At 39.6% G+C, this 24,256-nt stretch overlaps 1 protein-coding gene across 3 annotated transcripts in view; it reads right to left on the bottom strand.

The window, feature by feature from the left end:
• Positions 1–24,256, bottom strand: part of r3hcc1l (R3H domain and coiled-coil containing 1-like) — a 173,654-nt gene that overhangs the window by 62,800 nt on the left and 86,598 nt on the right. For 2 of the 3 annotated variants that reach the window (XM_060842224.1, XM_060842223.1), the window contains one exon: positions 6,680–8,088. The exons of the other annotated variant lie outside the window; for it this stretch is intronic. In XM_060842224.1, coding sequence (XP_060698207.1) covers positions 6,680–8,068 — 1,389 coding nt within the window. In that variant the 5' untranslated portion in view covers positions 8,069–8,088. The remainder of the gene's footprint in view (positions 1–6,679; positions 8,089–24,256) is intronic. 3 annotated transcript variants of the gene reach the window in all.

Genomic DNA, 24,256 nt, shown 5'->3' with positions numbered 1-24,256 from the left:
GTATAACTTCCTGGAGTCTCAGAATTGGTCTTATCAAGATTATGGAATAGTGCCAGATTATATTTAGAGGCAAATAATTTCAATTGGATTTGTTAGGAGGGGACCAGGGATCATGGTTACAATTTACACAAGGATAGAACTAGATTAGACATTAAATGGCCTTTTATGCCAGAGGGTCCTGGGCTGTGAAGTAGGCTGAGGGCTTGTGTCATGAATGGGTACTGAACTGCTTCAAGGTAGAGGTGAACCAGTTTCTAATGAGGGCAGAGAGCATCTTCAATAAGCAAGATACCTTGTAATACAGCTCAGGATCAGCAGGATATCCTGGACTAGCTGCTATCAATGGAAGAAGGTGGAGGCCTCAGCGAACAAAGTACTAGATTACTTTTGTCAATTGACCAGGAATTTTAGGTGTCTTATTGACTCTTCTATGAATTTCATGATTTTGGATACATGGGAAGTGCTTGTATTGTGACACACCATGGATCAAAATTATAATAAACAAATTAGATGGAACAATGGGTTTTTATTCATTAGCAGGAAAATGAATCAAAGCCTAGGCCACATTAGCAGGAAAATGAATCAATCAACGCCTCCACAGCAGCTTTTGCCCTCTCAAAGTCCTAAGGCAAAGGTAGTGGTATGTCTTCCTGGACAGATGCAATCCACATGGGATAGATACATCCAGTTGTTAGGAAGCAAGTTCCAGGGTTTTGGCCCAGTGACACTAAAGGAACTGCAAATTTAGTTTCAAGCCAGGGAACTGTGTGGTCTGGAAAGGAATATGCAGATAGTCATACTCTGATGTATCTGCTGCCCTTTTTCTTACAGATAGATGTAGTCACAGGATTGTAAGATGATGCAAAGGAGCCTTAGTGAGCTGCTGCAAGTTATCTTGTAGAAGCTATATGCTGCTGACACTTTTGTATTTCCCACTGTGGGTGTTGTGGGAGGTGTGACTATGGTGTAAACTTGGTTGTTCAGAATGAATGACAAAGCAGGCTCATGGGGTGGAATGACTCTTGCTCGTCTTCTGTTTCTGTGAATTCCTATACCTGAACACTTTCACTGACATTTGCTGGGAAATGCAGCGAAAGGAACAAGAATAATCTCAAGGTTTAATTGCCTATCAAGGTTTTATTTTTAAAAACTGCCACTCTAAGCAGAAGACATGGGTCAGTATCTTTAGGAGGAAGGAACACAGAAGATGACAACATCTTTGGGAAGCATGAGGTAGACAGTGCCCGTGCTGTAACATAGCAACAAGAGGTGGTCATTCAGCTTCTTGAGCTTATTGCACTAACAAAACCATGGCTGCTCCGAGGCCTAATTTCAGACAGTTACCTTTGTCTCATTGCCCTTCCTACCTTGGCTTAACAAAAAAATAATCAATTTCAGATTTAAAATTAACCGATCGAGCATCAACCACCATTTATGGAAGAACCACCCTTTGTTATAAAAGTGCGTTCTAACATCTTTCCTAAATGTTTGGCTCTAATTTTTAGACTGTGTCAACAGAAGGTTGCAAAGGCTGACGATAATTGGTAGGGAATAGGATTGGTGTCAGAGGCCCACATTCTGTGAACATATTTAAGAGCTGGTGATTCTCGTTCAAAATGATACGTCCATTCAAATGGCAAAATACACCAATGGCATTTGAGGCCGCAGGCTAAGGATGAATCAGATCATTGAAATATCAAAGCAAAATCAAAATAATGTTTTCCTCAAATTTTATATTATAACAGAGCTTACATTTCTCAAGTAGCTCACTGCTGTGCAGTGCCTTCGGACACCGTGTTGTCATAAAAGAATTTGCATTTACACAGAACCTCTCTTTTGAACCATTAGTCTGAGTGAGTGAACAGCACCAAAATTTCTCTTAACTCATTGAATCAACTGCTCATCAATTATCACTATTCTATGTGCATACATCCAGTTCCAAAAAAACTTATTTGTATCACACTTTTCATGAGTACTATATGTGTCGACACTTTGCAGCCAATGATATACTTTTGAAGTGCAGTCACTGTAGTAACTTTGCACCTAAAAATCGTCAGATTGAAAAAACTCCTTCAGCTTCACAAAACAACGTACAGCTGTTTCAAAAATTGTCCTTGCCATCATGTTTGGTAAATGCACATGTGCAAGTAAGGTTTACTAGATCAATACCAGCAAAAATTCACTGCCTGATGAATATTGGTTAGACTAGGCTTGAAACCACAGGAGTTTAAATTAGTAAGAAGCAACTTGATAAAACACCCCGAGGGATTCTGATCAGGGTGGATATGGAAGGGATGTTTCCAATTATTGGAGAATCTAGGTTGGGCAGGGGGGTTGGGAGCATTGTTTAATAATAAGGGATTGACAGAGATGAGCATTTTTGGTCAGAGTCCTTGAGTATGTTTAAGACAATGATAAAGGCAGATAGGTTTTTGATAACCAAGACAGTGAAAAGTTTATTGTTCAGATCTTGTTATATTTGAATAGGTACTGCTTCAGTGCCTGAGAAGTCATGAATGGTGCTGAACATTGTGTAATCCTTGACAAACATCCCCACTTCTGACCTTATGATAGAGGAAAGGTCATTAATGAAGCAGTTGAAGGTGGTTGGGCCAAGGACACTAACCTGCAGAGATGGCCTGGAGCTGAGGTGACTGACTTCCAACCACCACAACCATCTCCCCATATGCCAGCCCTTCAATCCCCATTTTTGTGGGTTCTTTAATGCCAGACTTCATTGAATGCAGCCTTGATTTCAACGGTTGTCATTCTCATCTTTGGATTTCACTTCTTTTGTCCATGCTTGAAACAAGGTTGCAATGAGGTCAGATGGTCAGTGACCCTGGCAGAACCCAAATTGGATGTCAGTGAGCAGGTGCTGCTTGGTTGTACTGTTGATGACACCTTCCATCACTTTACTGATGACTGGAAGTAGAGTGATGGGGTAGTAATTTGCTGGGTTAGTTGCCCTAATTTTTGTGTACAGAACAATTTTCAAATTGTTAGGTAGATGCCGACGCTGTAACTGTACTGGAAGAGCTTGATTCGGGGAACGGCAAATTCTAGAGCTGAAGTCTTCAGTACTATTCCAGAATACTGTCAGGGTCCATAGCCTTTGCAGTATTCAGTGCCTCCAAACATTTCTTGATGTCACTGAGTGTATCGAATTGGCTGAAGACTGGTATCTCCGAAGCTAAGAACCACTAGAGGAGGCCAAAATGGATCATCTCACTTGCCAATTCTGGCTGAAGATTGCTTCAAGTGGTTCAGACTCGTATTCTGCACTGATGTGCTGACTCTTCTGTCATTTGAGGATGGAAATATTTATGGCACCTCCTCCTCTGGTGAGTAGTTTAATAGTCTACCAAAATTCATGACGGGATGTGGCAAGGTTGCATAGCTTAGATCTGATCAACTGAGATTGAGATTTGAGATTGCATTACTTTTGGAGGATGTTTTAAAACGTTTGACAGAGCAAAGAAGAAAATAGTTTCAGTATTTCACGATCAGAACTTTTATCTTGTGCTTTGACTTTGAATATGTACAATGGAAATAAATTACAGCCAAAAATAGCTTGAAACGAGCCTCATAAAATATATCTATCATTTTGACACATAGTGAAACTAGTGTAGCATTCCAACCTAGTTACAGCGTGAATGTTGCTGAGCAAGAATGTTGCTAACATCACAACAAAATTTAAGTGACAAATAAATAAAAATATGACAAATAAAATTTAAAATACAATTCAGTTGCTCCTAGCTTACATCTTCCATTACTGGCAGGATTTCTTTCAGCTCATGCCCTTCTCAAATTTCTCAAACTCAACATCTTCCCTGTGAATTTTAAAAATTAACTTGAAGCCACATTCTTTGACCATGGTTTTGGCCTCTGTCCTTCATCGCAAACCCCCTATTAACATCTAGCCAACCAGACTTTCGTGCTCTCCCATAACGTTTCCCATGGCAACACCCTAGGATTGCCAACTCCAATCAGAAGCATTCCTGGAAGTTTAATTAGATGATGTCCTACTTTCTACTGGTTTAGCCAAACCTACTCTCCTGCCAATGGCAGGCACTTCTATTGTCATGGCACACCAATCTTCCTTTGCCAATTCACAAGTAAACAGACATCCGAACAATTCAATGATTCTTAAGTATCAGTCTTCTCTTATCTACAGCTTTATGTTTCTAAGTAATAAAATATTGAATGAAAATAAATATTTTTAAACCTCTATGATTCTTTAGAAATGCTCACAGAATCTTTAATTCCTGAACACTCCAACACTATCCAGGAGGATAACATTGCTCACCACATGGTAAGTAGCTATACAATAAAATTCACGTAATATGGCACCCCAACAACTAGCATCTGAGATTACTAAAATTCCAATTTTGTTTGTTCAAAGTTATTGTAAAACTGCTAAACTCAGTTGTGAGACAACACTGAGCTTGTTTTCCTTGGCAATGGAGGCTTGGGTGGAGGGGATCTGATTGAAAAATTATGAAAGACAAAGAGTAGATTGTGAGAATCTTCTTACAATGACAAGCATCTAAGGCCAGACAGTGTAAGTGTAAGGTGAGCAGTCAGTGGTGATAGAAATAGGGAAAGTGCTATCCGAGAAGCTGGTGGAGGCAGGTACTCTTGCAACTCAAGCACGTGGATGAGTACTTTAAATGCCAGGGCAGAGTAAACTATGTACTAACTACAGGCAAATGGGATTGGTGTAGTTTGGTGTTTGTTGATTGGCATAGACATGGTCGGCTGAAGAGCATGTTTCTACCCTGTATGTCTCTATGACTCTCTCAGTGTTTACAGAGAAGAGGATCAAAGATGGAGAGGCTTGAAGCCTCAAGTTGCAGTCTCTGGCAAGAGATACTTAGGTTGGATTCCTGTTGTGACCAATTGCAATGGGTTCACCAACATTTTTGATTAGCAGCAACACCTGATCCCAGTGCATGCTAGATACTTTTACTGTATGTTGTAGCTTTTGCATTACACCATTCCCTCTTAAAAAAGAATCAAAAGGTGTTGCTTCAATAAAAGATTTTTTGATCTCATCATTACTATTGGCTTTTAAAAAAATCTGGATATTCAAATTAGATGAGACTACAGAAAGAAAGGGCAAGTTATTAAATCATTTAAGCCATCAATAGAAGTAAGGCTCAAAGTGAGCACCTTACAATGCGAAATACTTTAATAGGGTCATGGGGTAGTATGATGGCTCAGTGATTAGTTCAATTCCACCCTTGGGCAACTGTGCAAATTCCACACACTAATTCTCTCCATGTCTGCATAAGTTTCCTCCAGGTGCTCCAATTTTCTCCCACAATCCAAAGATGTGCAAGTTAGGTGGATTGGCCATGCTAAATTTCCCCATAGTGTCCAGGGATGAGCAGGCTAGGTGATTTAGCCATGGGAAATGAAAGGTTACGGGGAAAGGCTAGGGCAGGTGGGAGGAGAGTCGGTGTGGACTTAATGGGCAGAATGGCAAGCTTCCAACTGTAAGGATTCTATGATTCTATGAAGGATTATGTCCAAAAATCCTAGTTTTACAAATGTTGAACAAGCATGAAACATCTGCTTAGAAGCCAATCTTCCTTACATCAGAATCAGCAATGAGAACTTTCCATATAATCAGTAACTCTCAAAGAAAATATCAAATATGCAGATGACATTCTTCAGACATCACTATTCAAGACTGCCCAGCCTCAGCAACAGTAAAATGAAAGCCTGTGACCAAAAATAGAATGAAGAGTAAGCTATTCAGACCTTCATGCCTGTTCCAACTCCACCTTCCTGCACTAATCCTAGCCCAATTCTGAAAATCCAACATCTTAAATAGGCTGAGTTTCTACAGTTTCCTGAGGTCGAAAATTCCAAGGCTTCACAACCCATTGAAAGTGACCCATACACAAATTATCCCTAGTCAAGAGTTGCACTGACAAGGCCTTGGGAAGGTTGATGGGTTCTCTGGGGAACACCTACTGCAGCTAGACAGAACAGTAATGAAAACCATCAGTCTAGGAATCAATTAAATGACAAATAGCAAATTTCCAAAGGACCCGCGCAAAGGCAGAAAGGCATCAGGCACATCTGAAGGTCACAACAACACTGAAGAGATTCAACATTATTCAAGACAAAGCAGTTTGTTTCTGCCAGAGAGCTGATTATCCATTCCCTCTGCAGTAAGCATTGCCAGTGAGATGCTGCACATTAACCCACCTAGCTAACTTCAACAGCACCTTCCAGCTTTCACCTCAATCATCAAGAAAGTCAAAATGAAGTGAGATCATGGGAGCACCATTACCTTTATGTGCTTCTGGGAGTCATACACTATGCTGATTTCACAACATACTGTTAATCCTTTATTGTCAATAAGCCAAAATTTTCCTACCCACCATCATTATGGACGAATGAATTTATGATTTCTGGCAGACCCCATTGCAGCAACTAGGTATGGATGATAAATATGATTATTCCAACCTCACCTACATCTAAGAACAAATATTTTTAAAACTCATGAATATAGAATCATATGACTTGCTAAAGTGAGGACTTTATGAAATACATGTGACTATAATCCAAATTTCAAACAAAAAAAAATACAAACTGTATTTTTGAATTATGTCACCTAGCAATTATATTTCAGAGAAAAATGTTTAAAACAAAAATTCTTTACCTCTTCGAGGAGATGAGGATCCAGGCAATCTCCATCATCATTGAAAAGGGCATCCCAAGTGACAGCCTCTGATTCTTCAGGAACTGCTGCTTTAACACACTCAGTTTCATCTGTACCAGCAGGTAGTTGGTCTGAAGCTAGTGAGATTTGGTTGACACTTTGCAAAACAACACCGATTTCAGCATCTCGTTCTGTGCTGACAGGTTTACTGTCTGTTGGGGTGATTGCAGTGTTGTCTTTTTCTATTAAGGTTCCAGCCTTTTCAGTTCCTTGTTGCACTTCTTGTATGGTTGAAAGAGCAACAAATTCAAAACTTGGGGGATTTGAGAAGACTACATTTCCAGATGAAGTGGTGGGTAGACTAACAACGTTCTCCTTTAGAAACATACTCTCAGTTCCGTGAGAGAAAGAGCCATTATCTATCCTAGTTTCATGCTCTGTTGCATTGTTCACAGCAAATACCTTGTAAGAACTGTCTCGTTCAGCTGCTTCAGTGCATGAATATTGTCTACTGCTTCTTTCCATCTTCTGTGCCTCATTTACACTTTCTGAACATTCTAATACAGTATGTTTCACAGCATCTGAGCATTTACAGATGGCTAATTTAGAGGATACCAGTTCATTTGGCTGAAGGAAACTGTTAGAAACACAACTTCTGCTCACACCAGAGGCAGCTTTTAGATGGAGAGATTTGTTTATATCAGTCTTTTGCGCACTTACAACAGAATCTGCATTACTGAGTCTGTCATCATTTCTGTGTTCTGACTGTTCATCAGTAGACATATTTGCGGTAATCTGTTGTGCAGGGGTTTGGATTTCTGTGTGACTGGATCTCATTCCTTCTCCATTACTGTCAGCAACAGAGCTGATAACTTCAAGTAAACTGTTTGCTGCTACATCAATATTATTACATTTTTGTGACATTGCTTCTTTATGCATCAGTTCTTTCTCTCTGCTGTGCAATTTACTACTGTTTGATCCTGCCATACACTTCTGCTGGATTGCTTTCTTTTCTTTTAAGCGCTTTGATTCCAATCTGTTTCCTTCACCTGACTTCCTTTCTCGAACAGAGTTCACAGTTTGCCTCTTTTTGAAATCTTTGTTGGTGCTCTCTCCTTGGCTTTCTTCCTTATGAAGTAAGTTGCTTTGTGTGTGAATCCACTCATGAGGCATTCGCATGTTATCATAAGGAAATACACTTACAGCAGTACTTATCTCACTCTTTTCTGCAATTACAGTATTTGTGAGCACCTTTTGGGCTTCTCCCTCTAGATTGGGATCACAACTTTCCTGGTAGTCCGTGCTTAAGTGACGCCGAGCTCTGGGAACATACAAAGCTTTGTCTGGTCTCTTTGATCGTGGTTTGCTCTTGTCATGTTCCTGCTCCATAGAGATTTCCCTTTTCTTATCTGGAAAGACAGTAAATAAGATTCCAATGTTCAATCCACTTCACTGCTATGACCAAATAGCAAGAGTCACCAAAAATGAGAGGTGCCAGTACAACTTAATTATCAGTTGTCAAGAAAAATAAAAGGGGATGTCATCACTCCTCACACATTGATTAAATATGGTTACCTTTGCCTAAATCAAAACAGTTGTATAATTATTTCCTTCTAATATTTTCATAGAGTCATACAACATGGAAACAGATCCCTCGATCCAACTAGTCCACGTCAAACATGTTTCCAAACTATGTAAAGTCATAGAGATGTACAGCATGGAAATAGACCCTTCGGTCCAACTCGTCCATACCAACCAGATAGCCTAAATAATCTAGTCCCATTTGCCAGCATTTGGCCCATATCCCTCTAAACCTTTCCAATTCATATACCTACCCAGGTGCCTTTTAAATGTTGTAATTGCACCTACCACCACCACTTCCTCGGGCAGCTCATTCTCTTCATGCACCACCCACTGTGTGAAAAAGTTGCCCCTTAGGTCCCTTTTATATCTTTCCTCTTTCACCTTAAACCTATGCCCTCTAGTTCTGGACTTGCCCATCCCAGAGAAAAGACCTTGTCTATTTACCCTATCCATCACCCCATGACTTTATAAACCTCTAAGGTCACCTCTTAACGCATTAGAGTCTCTCCCTATAGCTCAAACCTTGCAATCGAGGCAACATCCTTGTAAATCTTTTCCAAACCCTTTCAAGTTTCACAATATCCTTCAACAGCGGGGAACGCAGAATTGCACACAGTATTCCAACAGTGGCCTAACCAATATATTGCACAACCTCAACATAATCTCCCAAGTTCTACATTCAAAGCAGGGACCAAGAAAGGCAAACATACTAAATGCTTTCTTCACTATCCTGTCTACCTGCAACTCTACTTTCACAGAACTATGAACCTGCACTCCAAGGTCTCTTTCTACAGCAACACTTCCTTACATTTGGTGCATATCCCTCCAAATCTTTCCTATTCATGTCCATATCCAAATATATTTTAAATGGTCTAACCGGACAGAACTAGCATTAATAAACTGTAGCTTTATACAGTCACTTGTAAATGACAACTGATTAAGAAATATAAACTTCTAACTTTATATTATTACTCAGGGGTGAAATTTATAACTATACTTTCATTTTTAAAACTTACAGTATTGAGTTATTGAAGATTTTGATGTATGCGGGACTGCACTTCTATCATTTTTCCCTCCCCAGGCACATTTTGGGGCCTCTCCCCATGCACTTTCAACTTCGTACTTGACTCCTCTTTTTTTGACATACTAAACAATATATTGAAGACTATCAGCTAATTTTGCTCAAGTTCAACTCCGATCTATAACATGCCTTAGGCCAATTTGCTACAAGTGCTGCATGATTGGAAGATGACATTGCTGAAGTTATTATAAACTCACACAGGGAACAGTGAGAGCAGTGATCAAGACAACAGTTCCCTGTCTCATCTCCTTATCTCCACTGGCTACAACTGCTTCACGGGGATTTAAGACATTTTTTGCACTGCAAAAATGTCCTTCTACTGTATGGAATGCTCTATCTGCACTAAAACATGCAACAGTTTTTTTGAAGAAAACACTGTCAGGACTTTTTAGATAATTCAAAGAGTTAAACACTTTTTAAAACTTTATTTATTTTTAGCCATTTTACACTGTATAGAGAAAGCAAAAGTAGTTCTTAAATTCTTTATAACATGCAATGTTTGAACACTGCTTTCCTAGCCTTGCAAGTTCCCCTTGCCTGATTGGATTAAAAATATCTGTTGTCTTTCTCCTTCATAATTTTTCTAATCTCATTCAAATTTGAAATGGATAGTATTCCCCTGCCATTTATATCCTTTCCTTTTAATCCTGCAGCTATGATGAAATTACGCTTTAAAGCAACATTGCACGATGTTATTACCTGCTTGGATTTCAGGAATGAACAATGTTGAGAGGCTGGAGTGAGATGTTTTATAATATGCACTCAAATGCCTTTACTAAAACAAAGAGAAACACAAGGAAAACAAATTTGGAAAATTACTAGTTTTTGAAAGTAAGTTCATGGGGGATGCAGACATCCCTGTTATGGTCCATCTTTAACTACCTTTGAGGTAATGGTGATTAGCCACCTCCTTTAACTGTCGCAGGCCATGTGATGTAGGTACATTAACAATGCCATTTTGTGTACGAATGCGTCTCTCTCTGGTGGAAATGGGAGGACAGTAACAAAAAGGAAGCAGATTAATTTCCAAGTCAGGATGATGAGAGTCCTGGATAAAACTTGCAGGTGATAGTCTTCTCATGCATATGCTGCCTTTATTCCTCTCGATGGCACAGATGGAAGGTGCTATCAAGGAGCATTTGCTAGCAAGTTGCTGCGACACAGCTTGAAAATAATGCACTCTGATGTAAAGGTGTAACACCGGAAAAAGGAAAGTGTCTGTCAAATAGGCTGTTAGGTGCTAGATGATGTCAAGCTCAAGCTTCAAGTATTTTTGGAGTCAGACTCATTCAGTTATATGGGGAGCATTGTTGACTTGGACCTTGTAATGGTCAGGTTTAAAGGAGTCAAGCAGTGAGTTCCTCATAGAAGTTCCATCCTCCAACCCACTTTTATAGCCATGGTACAAACCTGGCTAGTCTAGTCATATTTCTGATCAAGCTACCTCATGAATATTGATTGTGTGGGATGTAGTGATGGTAATGCCATTGAACGTCAAGAGGATGAACAGATTCTCTCTTGTTGGAGATGGATCATTGTCTAGTATGTGCAATACAAATGTTACTTGCTGTTTATTAGCTTCAGGTGGGCACAGACTACTTTGCTATTTGAAGAACTGCAGATTTAACCTACAGTACAATCATCTGTAAACAGCCCCACCAGTGGAACTCTACATAATAGTAAAACATAATTGTAACTTAGATGGTGACAAAAATAAGGTGGAGAAACTTAGCAGGTCTGGAGAGAGAAACGGAGTTCATTTTCGGAGTCCAATATGATGCTTCGTTTGAAAATTGTACACAGGAAGGATAGTGGGAACCATCATCATACTGGACTCAAAATTTATTCTGTCTCTCTTCCAATAGATTTTTCCAGACCTGAGGTTCTCCAGTATTTTTTGGTTTTATTTCAAATCTCCAGCATCTGCAGTAATTTATTTTTTGTTGAATGGCAGTATGATGTAGCCCCGAATAGCCCAGATCATTTAGTTTCTAGCTCAGTATTAGGAAGCAGATCAATGCATGGGTTGTAAGGCAAATCCATTGGGCCACAGCTTGCACTGCAGTCAAGGCTCAAATTAATTTATATTTGTTTTACTGCTTTCTTTTTCAAAAACATAAATCTCAAACGAACTGCATGTGCTTTGTGAAATTCTGTAAGTGAGAATCACACAAAGTTGGAAAGAGGTTTTGATTGCTCACAAAAAGCAGACTGTATCCTGGATCCAAATACAGATGTGAAATGCTGGCGTGGAAATGTTTTATTCAACTTCAGCACAGGTTTAGGTTGTGAAGAGTGTGATGGAGTGATGCAAATTCAATTCCTTAACTGGTTTTCACACATTTGCTTCTTAATTAATTTACCATTTATCGGAGTCACAGACCTGATGGATCGCCCAATTCAGGGTTTACATGACTTTCTTGACTCAAAGTCAATGAATGTACTATCAGAAAAACCTCTCCACTCAGCATTTGTTTCTCATTAATTTTTTTCCACTTTTAAAAGGTTTTTGAAGTGTCATATTAGTTTAACTCTCTCATGTTGAAGCAGAAGAGAGCAAATAGATGAAAGCAGACATTTCAGAGTGGGTACTATGTGATTAGAGATTCCACCTTTCCAATGAGATCTTATACGAAGGATCTAAATGCCTCTTGAAGAGTACAGAAAATATTCCATGTTTCAAAGGAATAGGGAATTCTGTAGGGATCATGGATAAAACTCCACTCTTCAATCAACATCACTAAAAACAGACCAAAAGGTTCAATTCTCATTAGTTGTTGTTCATGAATTCTTGCTATGTGCAAAATGGTTGCCACATTTATGCACAGAAATGGAAATGATACTTTAAGAAGTAATTAATTAGTAGTAAGTTGCTTTGGGGCATCAAGAGTACATGAAAGAAAATTTACATAATATTTTCATAATCTCAAAATATCCTATCAAATACTTCCAAAGGTTCATCACTGTTGCAATGTCGGAAATATGGCTGACAAAGCACGTGTCTGTGAATCCTCTAGTCTACGAACACTTACTGATCATTATTGTCCAGGTGACAGAACCCTCAGTTACTCCCTCTCAGGCCACTTTAGATGGCTTGATAGGCTCTGCCAACACAATGAATCAGGTCTTGTCTTCATCTCTGCTCTTTCCAAGTGTATAATACACAGTAGCACGATCTCCGTGCTATCCCAAGAAACCTGCTTCAACACAAGGATATGCTTGAAGGCTGCCAAAGAGAGAATGCTATTCTATTTGGACAGGATCTTGCTAATTTCTTTACATGAGTTTGCAGTGCATTTTAAATGCAAATTGTAAATATGGGTTGATCCAATTCCACTGCTAATTAAGTTTTTACTTAATCTACTTTTTAGCTGTTCATCCCTATGGCAACCTCGAGTCATTGAATCATCATTGAATCTCTACAATGTGAAAATAATCCATTTGGCTCAACAAGTCCATACTGACTCTCCGAGGAGTATCCCACTCAGACCCATTCCCCTATCCTATTGCTTTACATTTCTCGTGACTAATGTATCTAACGTACATATCTCTCAAGCAATTTAGCATGGTCAATTCACCTAACCTGCACATCTTTGGTCTATGGGAGGAAACCGGAGCACCCTGAGGAAACTCATGCAGACATGGAGAGAATGTGCAAACTTCACACAGACAGTCACCAGAGGCTGGAATCAAACCCAGGTCCCTGGCGCTGTGAGGCAGCAGTGCTAACCACTGAGCTGCTCATTAAGTTCTAGCTCCATCCGCTGCTGTTGTGGGATTTGAACCCAGGTCCCCAGGATATTAGACTAACAGCCCAGTGATAATACTACTAGGTCATCACTCCTCACTTAGAAATTTCTTAGAAGATAATCCAATTAACCCTTTCAGAATATTCCTCCACTTGGTTTGATTTTAAAGAATCATATGAAATAAGATGCAAGGCTTTCCCAACATATTATTACACTCTCAATTTTATACACCCCATTTAAATCCACTCAACCTCCTCTGATCTGAAGAAAACCCTAACCTATTCTAAGCTTCATCATAGCTGTAGTTCTCCATTCTTCAGTAATACCTTTATCTTCCTTGGTGCTTTTCTAAAATACTAAATTTGCATGTTGGGAGTTGCTGGTCATGTCCGTATTTATTGTCCATCCCTAATTGTTCAGAGGGCAGTTAAGGATTAATTGTATTGTTCTGGAGTCATATAAAAGTCTGATGAGGTAAGAGTGGTACATTCGTTTCCTAAAAAGACATTAGTGAATCTGATGAATTTTAGATTAGATTCCCTACAGTGTGGAAACAGGCCCTTCGGACCAACAAGTCCATACTGACCCTCCGAAGAGCAACTCACCCAGACCCATTTCCCCTACATTCACCCCTGACTAATGAACCTAACACAATGGGCAATTTAGCATGGCCGATTCACCTAACCTGCACATCTTTGGACTGTGGGAGGAAACTGGAGCATCTGGAGAACCCCTCCACCCCCCCACACAAACACAGGAAGCATTTGCAAACTCCACACAGACAGCTGCCCAAGGCAGGAATTGAACCCGGGTCCCTGGCGCTGTAAGGCAGCAGTGCTAACCACTGAGCCACCGTGCCGCCGACAACCTTCAGTGGTTACATGGTCACCATTAGGATTTTTTTAAAATTCCAGAATTTTATTGAATTCATATTTCACCAACTGCCAAGGTGCAATTTGAACCCATGTGTCTAGAACATGAGTCTGGGGTTCTGAATTACTAATCTAATGACATTACTACTATGTCAACGCCTCCACATCCATCATGCGATCATCTCCTTCCTGTAAAGTGGCGACTGGAACAGAACTGTACACAGTACTCTAGTTGCAGTCTAACTATTGTGTTACACAGTTAAGGGACAACCATCCTTTTCTGCACTCTAGGTTTCAACTAATAAAGGAAATTATTTCATCTGCCTTTTTGAACATCTGTGAACACACACTTGAAGATCTCTTTGTCCCTTTAAACCCCTTAAAATGCTATAATTTGTTGCGCATGCACTTGCCTTGTGCATGCTCTTCCCAAATACATTATCTTAAATTTCTCTAAGTTGAGTACCATTTACCATTTTTCCACCCAGATGATAAGACCATAGATGTCTTTCTCCAGTGTACAGCATTCTTCATCACCATCAACTACACAGCCAATTTTCATATCATCTGCAAACCTCTTAATCATGCCTCCTACATTTAAATCTAAATCATTGATATATACCAAAACAGCAAACCAGTAATTTTTCTGATTTATTATGGTCACATGTATCTAGGTACAGTGAAAAGTTTTATTTTGCATGCAGTACAGACAGATCATACCATACAAAGTACATTAGGGTAATGGAACAGAGCAAAGAATGCAATGTTCCAGCTGCACAAAAGGTGCACAGAGTGAGATCAACATTAATTTCAAAACTTGAGGTCCATTAAGAAGGGCATGTACTGCACTGTAATGTTCTAAGTCTAATAATAGTGGGGAAGAAGCTGTTCTTGAATCGGTTGGTGCTTGAACACAAATACCTCACATTAATTTTGCTTCTAGCTAGAGAAAAGTTTGGATCCAACTTGTAACTTTCCCTTGGATTCCCAGAGCTTTTATTTTTCTGACTAGTTGATGCCAAAATCCTTGCTAAACCTTGCACTGATTACACAAAATGCTCTACTCTTATCAATATTCCTTGTTAACTCCTCAAACAAAAATCAGGTTAATCCAACAAAACCTCCCCTGAACAAATCCATACTGACTGGTCTTTATAAATCCATTCCTTGCCAAATTATTTTATCCTGAGAAATGTTTCTAGTAATCTTCTCACCACCAAAGTTTCGCCAACTTGTACTTATGTTATCCAGCACTTTTAAACAAAAGTCCAGCTTCAGTTTTCCTCCCGTGTCTGTAGCCAGGTAAGATTGAAAAATGATAGTCAAAGTTTCTGCTATTTCTTCCTTTGCATCCCTGAAAAGCTTGTGATAGATTTCATCTGGGCCACTTTCAACAATGCTAGCCAGCTCAATATTTTCTCCCTCACTATGTCTACCTTTTACAATATTTAACTTTCCACCCTCTTAACTATCGTGTCTGCCTTGTCGCTTTTTTGAGAGAACAAGCGCAAAGCAATCCCGCTCATGTCATCGACCTCAAAATAAGAGATATATTTTCATGGCTAATGAGCTCTGCCCTTGCATTACTTATTCGCTTGCTCTTTGGGTATTTATGGAAACCTTCTAAATTTACTCTCCAATATTTTTCATGCACCCTTTTCACTTCTCTAATTTTTTCTGCTGAAATTTCAACCTTGCCCTTTATACAATCCTATAGGTTTTTTTTTAAAAACAGAGTTTTTGACCTCTAACATAAGCTTGTTTTTTGCTTCATCTTACATGTCCTTTTTGATGTCTAGATTTGGGAGAAAAGCACACTCTTTCATTAGCAGCGATGGATCTTTGTGGCCCTGAAGCAGCAGCCAGTGCCTCAATTTTGTGTATTATTTGAAAGACCTAATTTCTGACACTCCAAATACTGGAATGTGAATGCCAGTTGATATGTCGTGCTCAGATCCTTGCTGTAGAAATTGAAGCCAGAATCTTCTGACTTGGATAAGAATGTGCTCAGCGCCTGATAATGTAAAAGGCATGGCATACATCTTTTTCCATTAAATCCAAATGAACTTCGCTTTCTTCTCTGTAAATATTGCACACTGCAAGCAGCACAAAGAAATCCAATTCCTGCTCAGATTTTCACTGCCCGTCATGTTTGAGGAGGGGAGTGACAAAGGGGTCAAGAACAGTATCTTTGCTTTTTAAAAGAATTTTGTCCCCAAGTCTTTGGAAGTACCTCAGTTATACTTCAAGTGATAGTCTAGACACCTAACAGCAAGCTCAATCAACAAGCAGCAGCACTGCAGCCAGACATGAGCCTGAGCCTGACCCGGACTTCAGCTGAAAGCCACAAACTCATTTTCTTCTTAGCAGTGATGAGGACAGGAACAATGGGTGAAATTCCCCCTCTTAGCATACTGCAGACAGCAAGTTAAATCTGTGCGCCTGGGTAACACTGTAGATTGTGCAATGAATGATGGGAATGCCTGAAGCCCACTTCCAACCCACCTGCTCCAAACTGATCATAAGCATAGTCATGGCTGCAAAGCTGCGTTCTCAGCATTTTTGGAACAGTATCTGGGACTGTTCGGAAACCACACATTTTTAGAACATCGAATGACTGGCTGATTTGTATTTCCAATTTCAGACTTCACATTATGAGGAGCAAAGGATCAGAGTACAACTGCCATTGAAGTATCATGTTTAGCAAACACACCTAGGGTCAAGTCCCCATCTCCCTCAATACTTTTTATGTTGCGAGAATATTTGGCTTTTAATGTTTGCCTGTGCAATTTAGCATTGGTATCACACTACTTCCTTATGCAGGCAAACATGGCAATACATTATCTTTTATAAGTAGTTCAACTGCTACTCACTATCTAATGTGGCTAATTAGACACATTCTCTTCCTTCATTACAGGTAGTGCAATTGCTCCTTTTTTTCTGCAATTTACTTCCTTTAAATGCTTTTCTTGTCACCACCAATTCTTTGCCATTTAGTTGGAACAAGTTAAATATCCACATACCTTTACTGTAATTAGTTTAATGGTTGCCATACTTCGGAATTATTAAATCACGTATGCTTGATTATCAAATCAGATACCACCATTTGATAACTGATTACTTTTGATTCTGTTCAGGTTGACACAGTAATTTTATAGAGTTCTCAACATGACTGATACCACAGTTGCACAAGCCAAATTCCCAAATAGAATAAAGAATTAAAGATAGAAATCCTGACTCCTTTATACTAAACACATTATCTAATGAAGCATTAATACCTTTTACTTACATAATTCCTTTAACAAAGCACTCCAGTGAAGGATTAGCAAATAAAGCTCCACAAAAGGAGAAATTAGAGGATCTCACAGATAGGTCTGAAGGAGTGCCTTAAAGATATGGGAGAGGTGTCGCCCTGTTCCCCCTTCAGTCGAAACAAAACACTTGGAGACATAGTACAGTTTCCTTCTTTTATTTCAGGCCCTGGAGAGAGAGTGAGAATGATTGCTCATGCGCATAGAGACACGAGTTCATGGTCTTCTCTCGAGCAGCTTCTTAATGAATTATATAGTCATTTTATAGGAGGAGCATCCAGATAAGGCAACATGCATATTAATAAGGTGACCGTTACAATCAACGAGTATCGAAAGCAGAGGCCAAGGCCTTTACTGTTATACAATAGGTGCTAACTTTGTGAACTGGACCCATACAATGGTTACTTTTCCCCTTGTTAGCTGACCTTGCATGCTGAATGCTTTCAATATTGTTAAATGGCCCTACATAATGACTGCTTCTCTATCTTGTTTACCCATTACCCTTGCCTCCAGCACCCCATTGTTAAATGTAAGTTGTTATCTGATCTGAGTTGTGCTCAGCTGAACCTCTTGTTTCACAAAACTCAGAATTTAACTTTTCCCTGCCTGCTTATACCCCAAACACATTCTCATTCCCTCCTTTTATCATTTCATGATAACCAATGGCACTACCAGCTTTCAGAAGACTCTGAAAGCCAGTATTTTAAATTATTGATACACAGCATACAATGATTATAACAAAAAGTACTAGCGTTACAGTAATCAAAATTTGAAGAATCCTCCCATTTATAAAAAAACACCAGTAAAGTTCTTAAATCCACAGTCCTTCGTGACCACCCCAGCCCCTCCAAGTTGAGTGAAAATAAGCAGTTCTCCAAAGTCTCCTTCAGTAAAGTCCAATCTGAAAACTAAATTCAGTTTGTCCTTGTACATCACTCCTTGGAGAAATCTGAATTCTTGGATAAGGGCAGTTAAATGCTTCACAAAACAGATGAGACTTCTGTCCTTGCAGAGATTCTTCACATGAAGGATACCAGCGCACCTGAGCTTGCAGTGCAGCAGAGGTTAGGTAAATGCAGCATTCTTTGCCACTTCTGCTCCCGCTTTGCTGTTAAATGCAACAAAGCCAACGGGATGTTCTGATGTTAGCTTGATCAGTGAACCTTCATATCCCTTAAATGATCAAAAGACAAGGTAAAGCTCACATCGTTTAATGTCTGAAGGAAGGCAACTGACAAAAAGTGTACAGATCTTCTCTTCACCTGTTTACTACTTCATTTTTTCATGCTCATGACGGAGGAGCTGAGTGAATCCATTGGATCAGGTTGTGGAAGGGTGAGCAGCGGTCCGAAGGCGTGCTTTACCTGTGAATGGGGAAACTCTACAGACGATGCTAGCTGCTGAAAGTATCTTTGCAATTCTTCTCTCATTCCTTCCTTGCCGGGGGGGGGGGGGGGGGGGGGGGGGGGGGGGGGGATCATTATGAAGACAGTCACAGATTTAACTACATTAAATTGCCTGCCTCATTCAACATTCATTAAATTCTTGAAATCTGTTACTCTGTTTACTATTTATGACATCATCAAGTTTTATACAATCCATAAACTTCTAAATTGTACTGCCTAAACAATTCAGTCATTTATAAACAGCGATCAATGATTCTAAAATCAAACCCTCAGGGGACCTCATTCAGGTTAGTCAAAAATTATTTTCGTTTAGCAAACTGATGCTTGGCTAATGTGAAAGCTGTCAGGAAAAGTATTTCAAAAGTCTGGAACAGCAAGAAAACAACAAAATGTTTCCTGTGCTTTAGCAACTGAAGAGGCAGTTTCGGTTCAGATTTAATTCTCAAATATTCATAGGAAACAAATGCTGAATATTTTAAAACATGTTCTCCACATGGAATTTCTCAATTAAAATGGTCAAAATTACGGTGAGAATTTTGGTAGAGATCAACATCCTTTGAACTTGCAATATGAAGGGGGCCAAAGACGTCTTAACAATAATCAACAGAATTTAAATAGCTCAGCCTCAAGCTCTGATATTCTCTAGAAAACCTTAACAAAACATCAACCTGCTGCATTGCACTCTTCTGTTTGTAAACGCTCTGCGCAGCAGCAAAGATCTTTTAATACAATACTCACATCTGGCTACAGCATGACCATTGATCCAACTGTTGTTTTATTTTAAACAAACATTTCAAACAAATCAGGGGCTCAATTGTTTTCAGATTATAAGTTTGATCATTTTAAGGAGGACTTAATGTTATACAATATCAATGTAAAAACAAAATTTGCCCCACTACACAGCCCACAAAACATACCGAATTGAGATCCTGATTCAAACAAGGCAAAACAGTTACTTACAAGGATTTTTTGAACCAGTATTTTAACAAACCTAAATTTTTAAACATCAAACACTCTCAGCATGGCACAGTTTACATTGAAACTTTCCTTTGTCAACCCAAGTATTAGCACAACCTTAATTTCAGGGTTTTGTGTTCTTTTTTGCATCCTCTCACTGAAATTACACTTATGAAAAGAAAAGCCCTCGCAGCAGACCACAGGCGCTGCAATCCAAGCCACTCTCTTCCCCCAAAACAAAGACTCACTGAGCCTCAAATTTCGCCACGAGGGGACTTTAACCCCTTTTTTCACTTTAGTCCTTAAGTGTGAATCCCACTTAAACACAGAGAACCCGAATCTCAATTGAACACAGAAAGCTCAAACCCCAATTAAAGACAGAAAGCTCTAATCACAATTAAACACAGAGAGCTCGAAGCTCACTTAAACATTGAAAGCTTGAACCTCAGCACAGTGCGGAGGACTTGAATCTCAAATCAACCCAGCCAGTTGACTCTAACCCCAGCACCACGCAGTGGACTCGAACGTCAACCAAAGCCACCCCAGATGACTCGAACCTCAAATCACACCCCCCTCCCCCCGATGCAGCGCAGAGGCTTGAACCTCAATCACACTCTCCAAGGGGACTCAAACATCAGTACCGCGCAGACGACTTGAATCCTGCCTGCCAATGCACTTGCAAAACTGTCTCTCTCGACAGAACTAATTATTGTTTGAGGAATCGGTAGGATAGAGAGCAATTGAATGAGGGGACTGTCTCTGACACACAGGAAAATCAAGAGGGACCAAGGTTCAAAATCTTACCTTATGGACCCATTCATCTCAAGACACCAATGCTCTGGTGGCTATTGACACCACATGATCATAACTATCCGTTTAGATCCTGCCAACTATGCCAATAATGTCACCCCATTCCAACTTCAGTCAAAGCAAAACGCTCAAGGACGCAATGTAGTTTTACCTTCTTTTATTCCAGGCCCTGGAAAGAGAATGATCGCCCATGCCCACAGAGGTATGAGGTCCTGGTCTTCTCTCGAACAACAGCTTCGCAATGAATTATATAGCTATTTTATAGGAGGAGCATCCAGGTAAGGCAACATACACATTAATAAGGTGACCATTACAATCAACGAGTATCAATAGCAGAGGCCGAGCCCTTTACTGTTATACAAAAGGTGTTCTTAACTTTATTGGTTGGACTCATACAATGGATACTTTCCCTTTGTTAGCTGACCTTGCATACTGAATGCTTTCAATATTGTTAAATGGCTCTAATAATGACTGCTTTACCACCTTGTTAATCCTTGCTTGCAGCACCCCATCATTAACAGTAAGTTCTCATCTGATCTGAGTCATGCTCATCTGAACTTCTTGTTTCACAAAACTCAGAACTTAACTCTTTCCCTGCCTGCTTATACCCCATGCACATTCTCAGAGATAGGCGGGTTGAGGGAAGGAATTCCAAATCTCGGGGATGAGATAGCTGAAGACAGGACGGACAACACTGTATTTACATAATTCCTTTAACAAAGCACTGCAGTGGAGGATTAACAAATAAAGCACCACAAAAGGAGATATTAGGGCAACTCCGAGATAGGTTCCGAAGGAGCATCACAAAGATATGGGAGAGGCAGGCAGATTTAGAGAAGGAATTCCAAAGCTTAAGTCTAGGTAGCTGAAGACTTGACAGGCAACACTTGAGTGATGAAAATTTACAATGTACAAGGAGCCAGAATTAAATCTATAACTAGTTAACAGATCAGCCATTACAACAGATGAATAACAATTGGTCTCATCATCCCTGAACTAAGAAAGGAATTGAAACCAAACTGAACAAATTAAGCAGGGCCGTCACTCCTGATTAATATCAATGCTAGTGGCTTCACATATGAACAGTACATGTTGGCACTTAATGTCCACATTCTAAAAGGGACAGACTGAAGGGCTCTTGTAGCACAATGGTAGTGTCCCTAACTTTGGACTGTGGAGGTCTGGATTAAAGTCACACCTGCTCCAAAGCTATGTCATAACATGTCTGGACAGGTTGACTTAAAAACAAAAAAAAGTCACCAGAATGTTGCCAACTCTTGTGGAAACAAATCCCAAGAGGAGTTCCCTCATCCAGGAGACGGATGGCAGACTTGCATCTTGGCCAGAACACTGCTGTGCTCCCGATTCTCTCAAAATGTTTATAAGCTCAACAAGACACTTTTTCAGAGTGGTGTTCCAATTAAATTTTGGCACTGTATTCTCACACTGCAATGGCCTAATGTATCTTCACTGTTCCCTAAACCAACGTTAAACAGCACACTCGAGATGAGCACTAGTCAAATGTAAAGCTATCAAACACATGGCCTGCGGATGCAATCCAATCCTCCAATATAACTTTTCAATGTTTAAAGCTTAGGCTCGCTGGTGGCAGTTACATGCAGCAATTGATTCTACTATCGGCTTCCTTGCTGTAACTACTGTAATGAAGGAAATGCATTTCTACACTAATTTGGGTGAAGCTTTCACTAATTATTTGGGATCAAATCAATTCAGAAGCTGCAACAAAAGAAAACAGACATGACAAGAAATTTTCAAGTTTATGAATGAGCTTGATGCAGATAAATAGACTTGGCCCCAACCTGACCAATCTGACACAGATGTAGTTATTTATTCATGCTGCGGTTATTTATTCCTCACAAAGACATTTTGCGTTTCATTCTCCGGTCATGGGCATTGCTGGCAAGGCCACCATTTATTGTCATTCTGTAATTTACTTTGAAGAATGGTGCACCACCTTCTTGAATTGCTGCAAGGTTAGATACAACTGAATGGCTTGCTGGATCATTTAAAAAGGGCAATGCGGTGCCTCCGGAGTCACACAAGCCAGACCAGATCGATGTTCTTCCTAAATGGATTATCTGTGAATCTAGTAGTTTTAGATTTATTCCAGACATGTAATCAACTGCCATGCTGGGATTTGAGCTCACTTATTTTTGTATCAATCCAGTCCCTGGATTACAAGTCCAGTAACAAACCACTGTGCTACCATGCCAATGTAAAACGAACAGATTAAGGGCTTCCCTTTATCTTCAAGAATTCTAATTCTGTGTGTACCTGTTGACAATCTGCTACTGTGCTGTAGCGGTGGGAATGGAAAGTATAATATCACATCTCTACACATTTATTACATTTTCAATAGCAGATCCATCACCTTTGTAGTTTAACAGTTAAATCTATGTCTGAAAAGAAACTGTCAAGCTTAAGAAAGCAGCATTTGACAGAAAATTTAAGGGAGTTAAAAGCTTCACTGTTAGTTTAAGACTCTAGTAACATCTGACTGAATTACTACAATACAACTCTGATAGCCATCAGTTATCCTCAATTGCCCTATATTTAGTAATGACTGCTTTAAAAGATAGGCTGAATCCTCCTGCTTTTATTCTCTAACCTCCTTTTGAATGACTTTCATAGTTCCATTTCAACAAGTGCAAATGCTGGGGAGTCAGAAATGCGGGGTTTTAATCAGCTTTTAAAAAAAAAATCAACGTTGTCTTTTGGTACTGGATTGACAGGATTTAACTTGCTTTGAGTGTATAGGTGATGGAGGGATATTTTGACTGAGGTTCTTAAAATGGTGAATGAATTCAATAGGATGAACATGGAGAAGCTATTTCTTCCAATGAATCCAAAGCAAAGGGATCAAGAGTCTGAAAACTAGATGCAGGCCACTTAGAAAGGTAGGCAGCATCCAATGAATAGGATGCTGCCTAACCTGCTGTGCTTTAACCAGCAACACATTTTCAGCTGTGATCTCCAGCATCTGCAGACCTCATTTTTTACACTTAGAAAGGTAATCAGGGATAGCATTTTCAAAGCATACTGAAAATCTAGGATCTCTGCCCAAAAGCAATTTAGAGTGTAGTGGAAATTAAATAAGATTTTATATTTAAAAAAGGTGGTACAACAGGATTAAGCTGACACCTTACAAGCCAGTAATAAGGCATGTTTTAGCAGGCATGACCTTGAATGAATTAAGTTTCCATGTCAGGAGAAATGGCTGGAGAGGAATCTTGGATACCTTAAGGCCTGGATGAGCCTTGACAGCAGACTATAAAGTATATGATGATAGTTGTGAACAGCATAGTAGAAAGACCTAGAACAAAAGGCTTCTGTTTATTATACAAGTAGTGAACACAAGTGCTGGGGTATAAAGATTGATGAATTTCTTAATGTAAGAGACAAACAGGGGGCAGAGATGGAACTGAATTTTAGTTAGCCATTCTAAGACAGGTTGTTAAAAAGGTTAACGTACGAGTGCTCCTGTGGCCTGTATACATAGAATTAACCACAATCAGAGCTTTCAAGGCTCAGACCCATCTGATCAAGATCCCATTGTAATCTGAGGTAAACTTCTTCGCTATCGACTACACCTCCAATTTTGGTGTCATCTGCAAACTTACTAACTGTACCTCTTATGCTCGCATCTAAATCATTTATGTAAATGACAAAAAGTAGAGGGCACAGCACCAACCCTTGTGACACTTCACGGGTCACAGGCCTCCAGTCTGAAAAACAACTCTCCACTACCACCCTCTGTCTTCTATCTTTGAGCCAGTTCTGTATCCA

Source organism: Hemiscyllium ocellatum, chromosome 22 (genome assembly GCF_020745735.1).
Source record: "Hemiscyllium ocellatum isolate sHemOce1 chromosome 22, sHemOce1.pat.X.cur, whole genome shotgun sequence".
Lineage (NCBI taxonomy): Eukaryota > Metazoa > Chordata > Chondrichthyes > Orectolobiformes > Hemiscylliidae > Hemiscyllium > Hemiscyllium ocellatum.
Note: the sequence above shows the minus strand (reverse complement) of the source record. Positions and strands in the feature narration are given on the sequence as shown.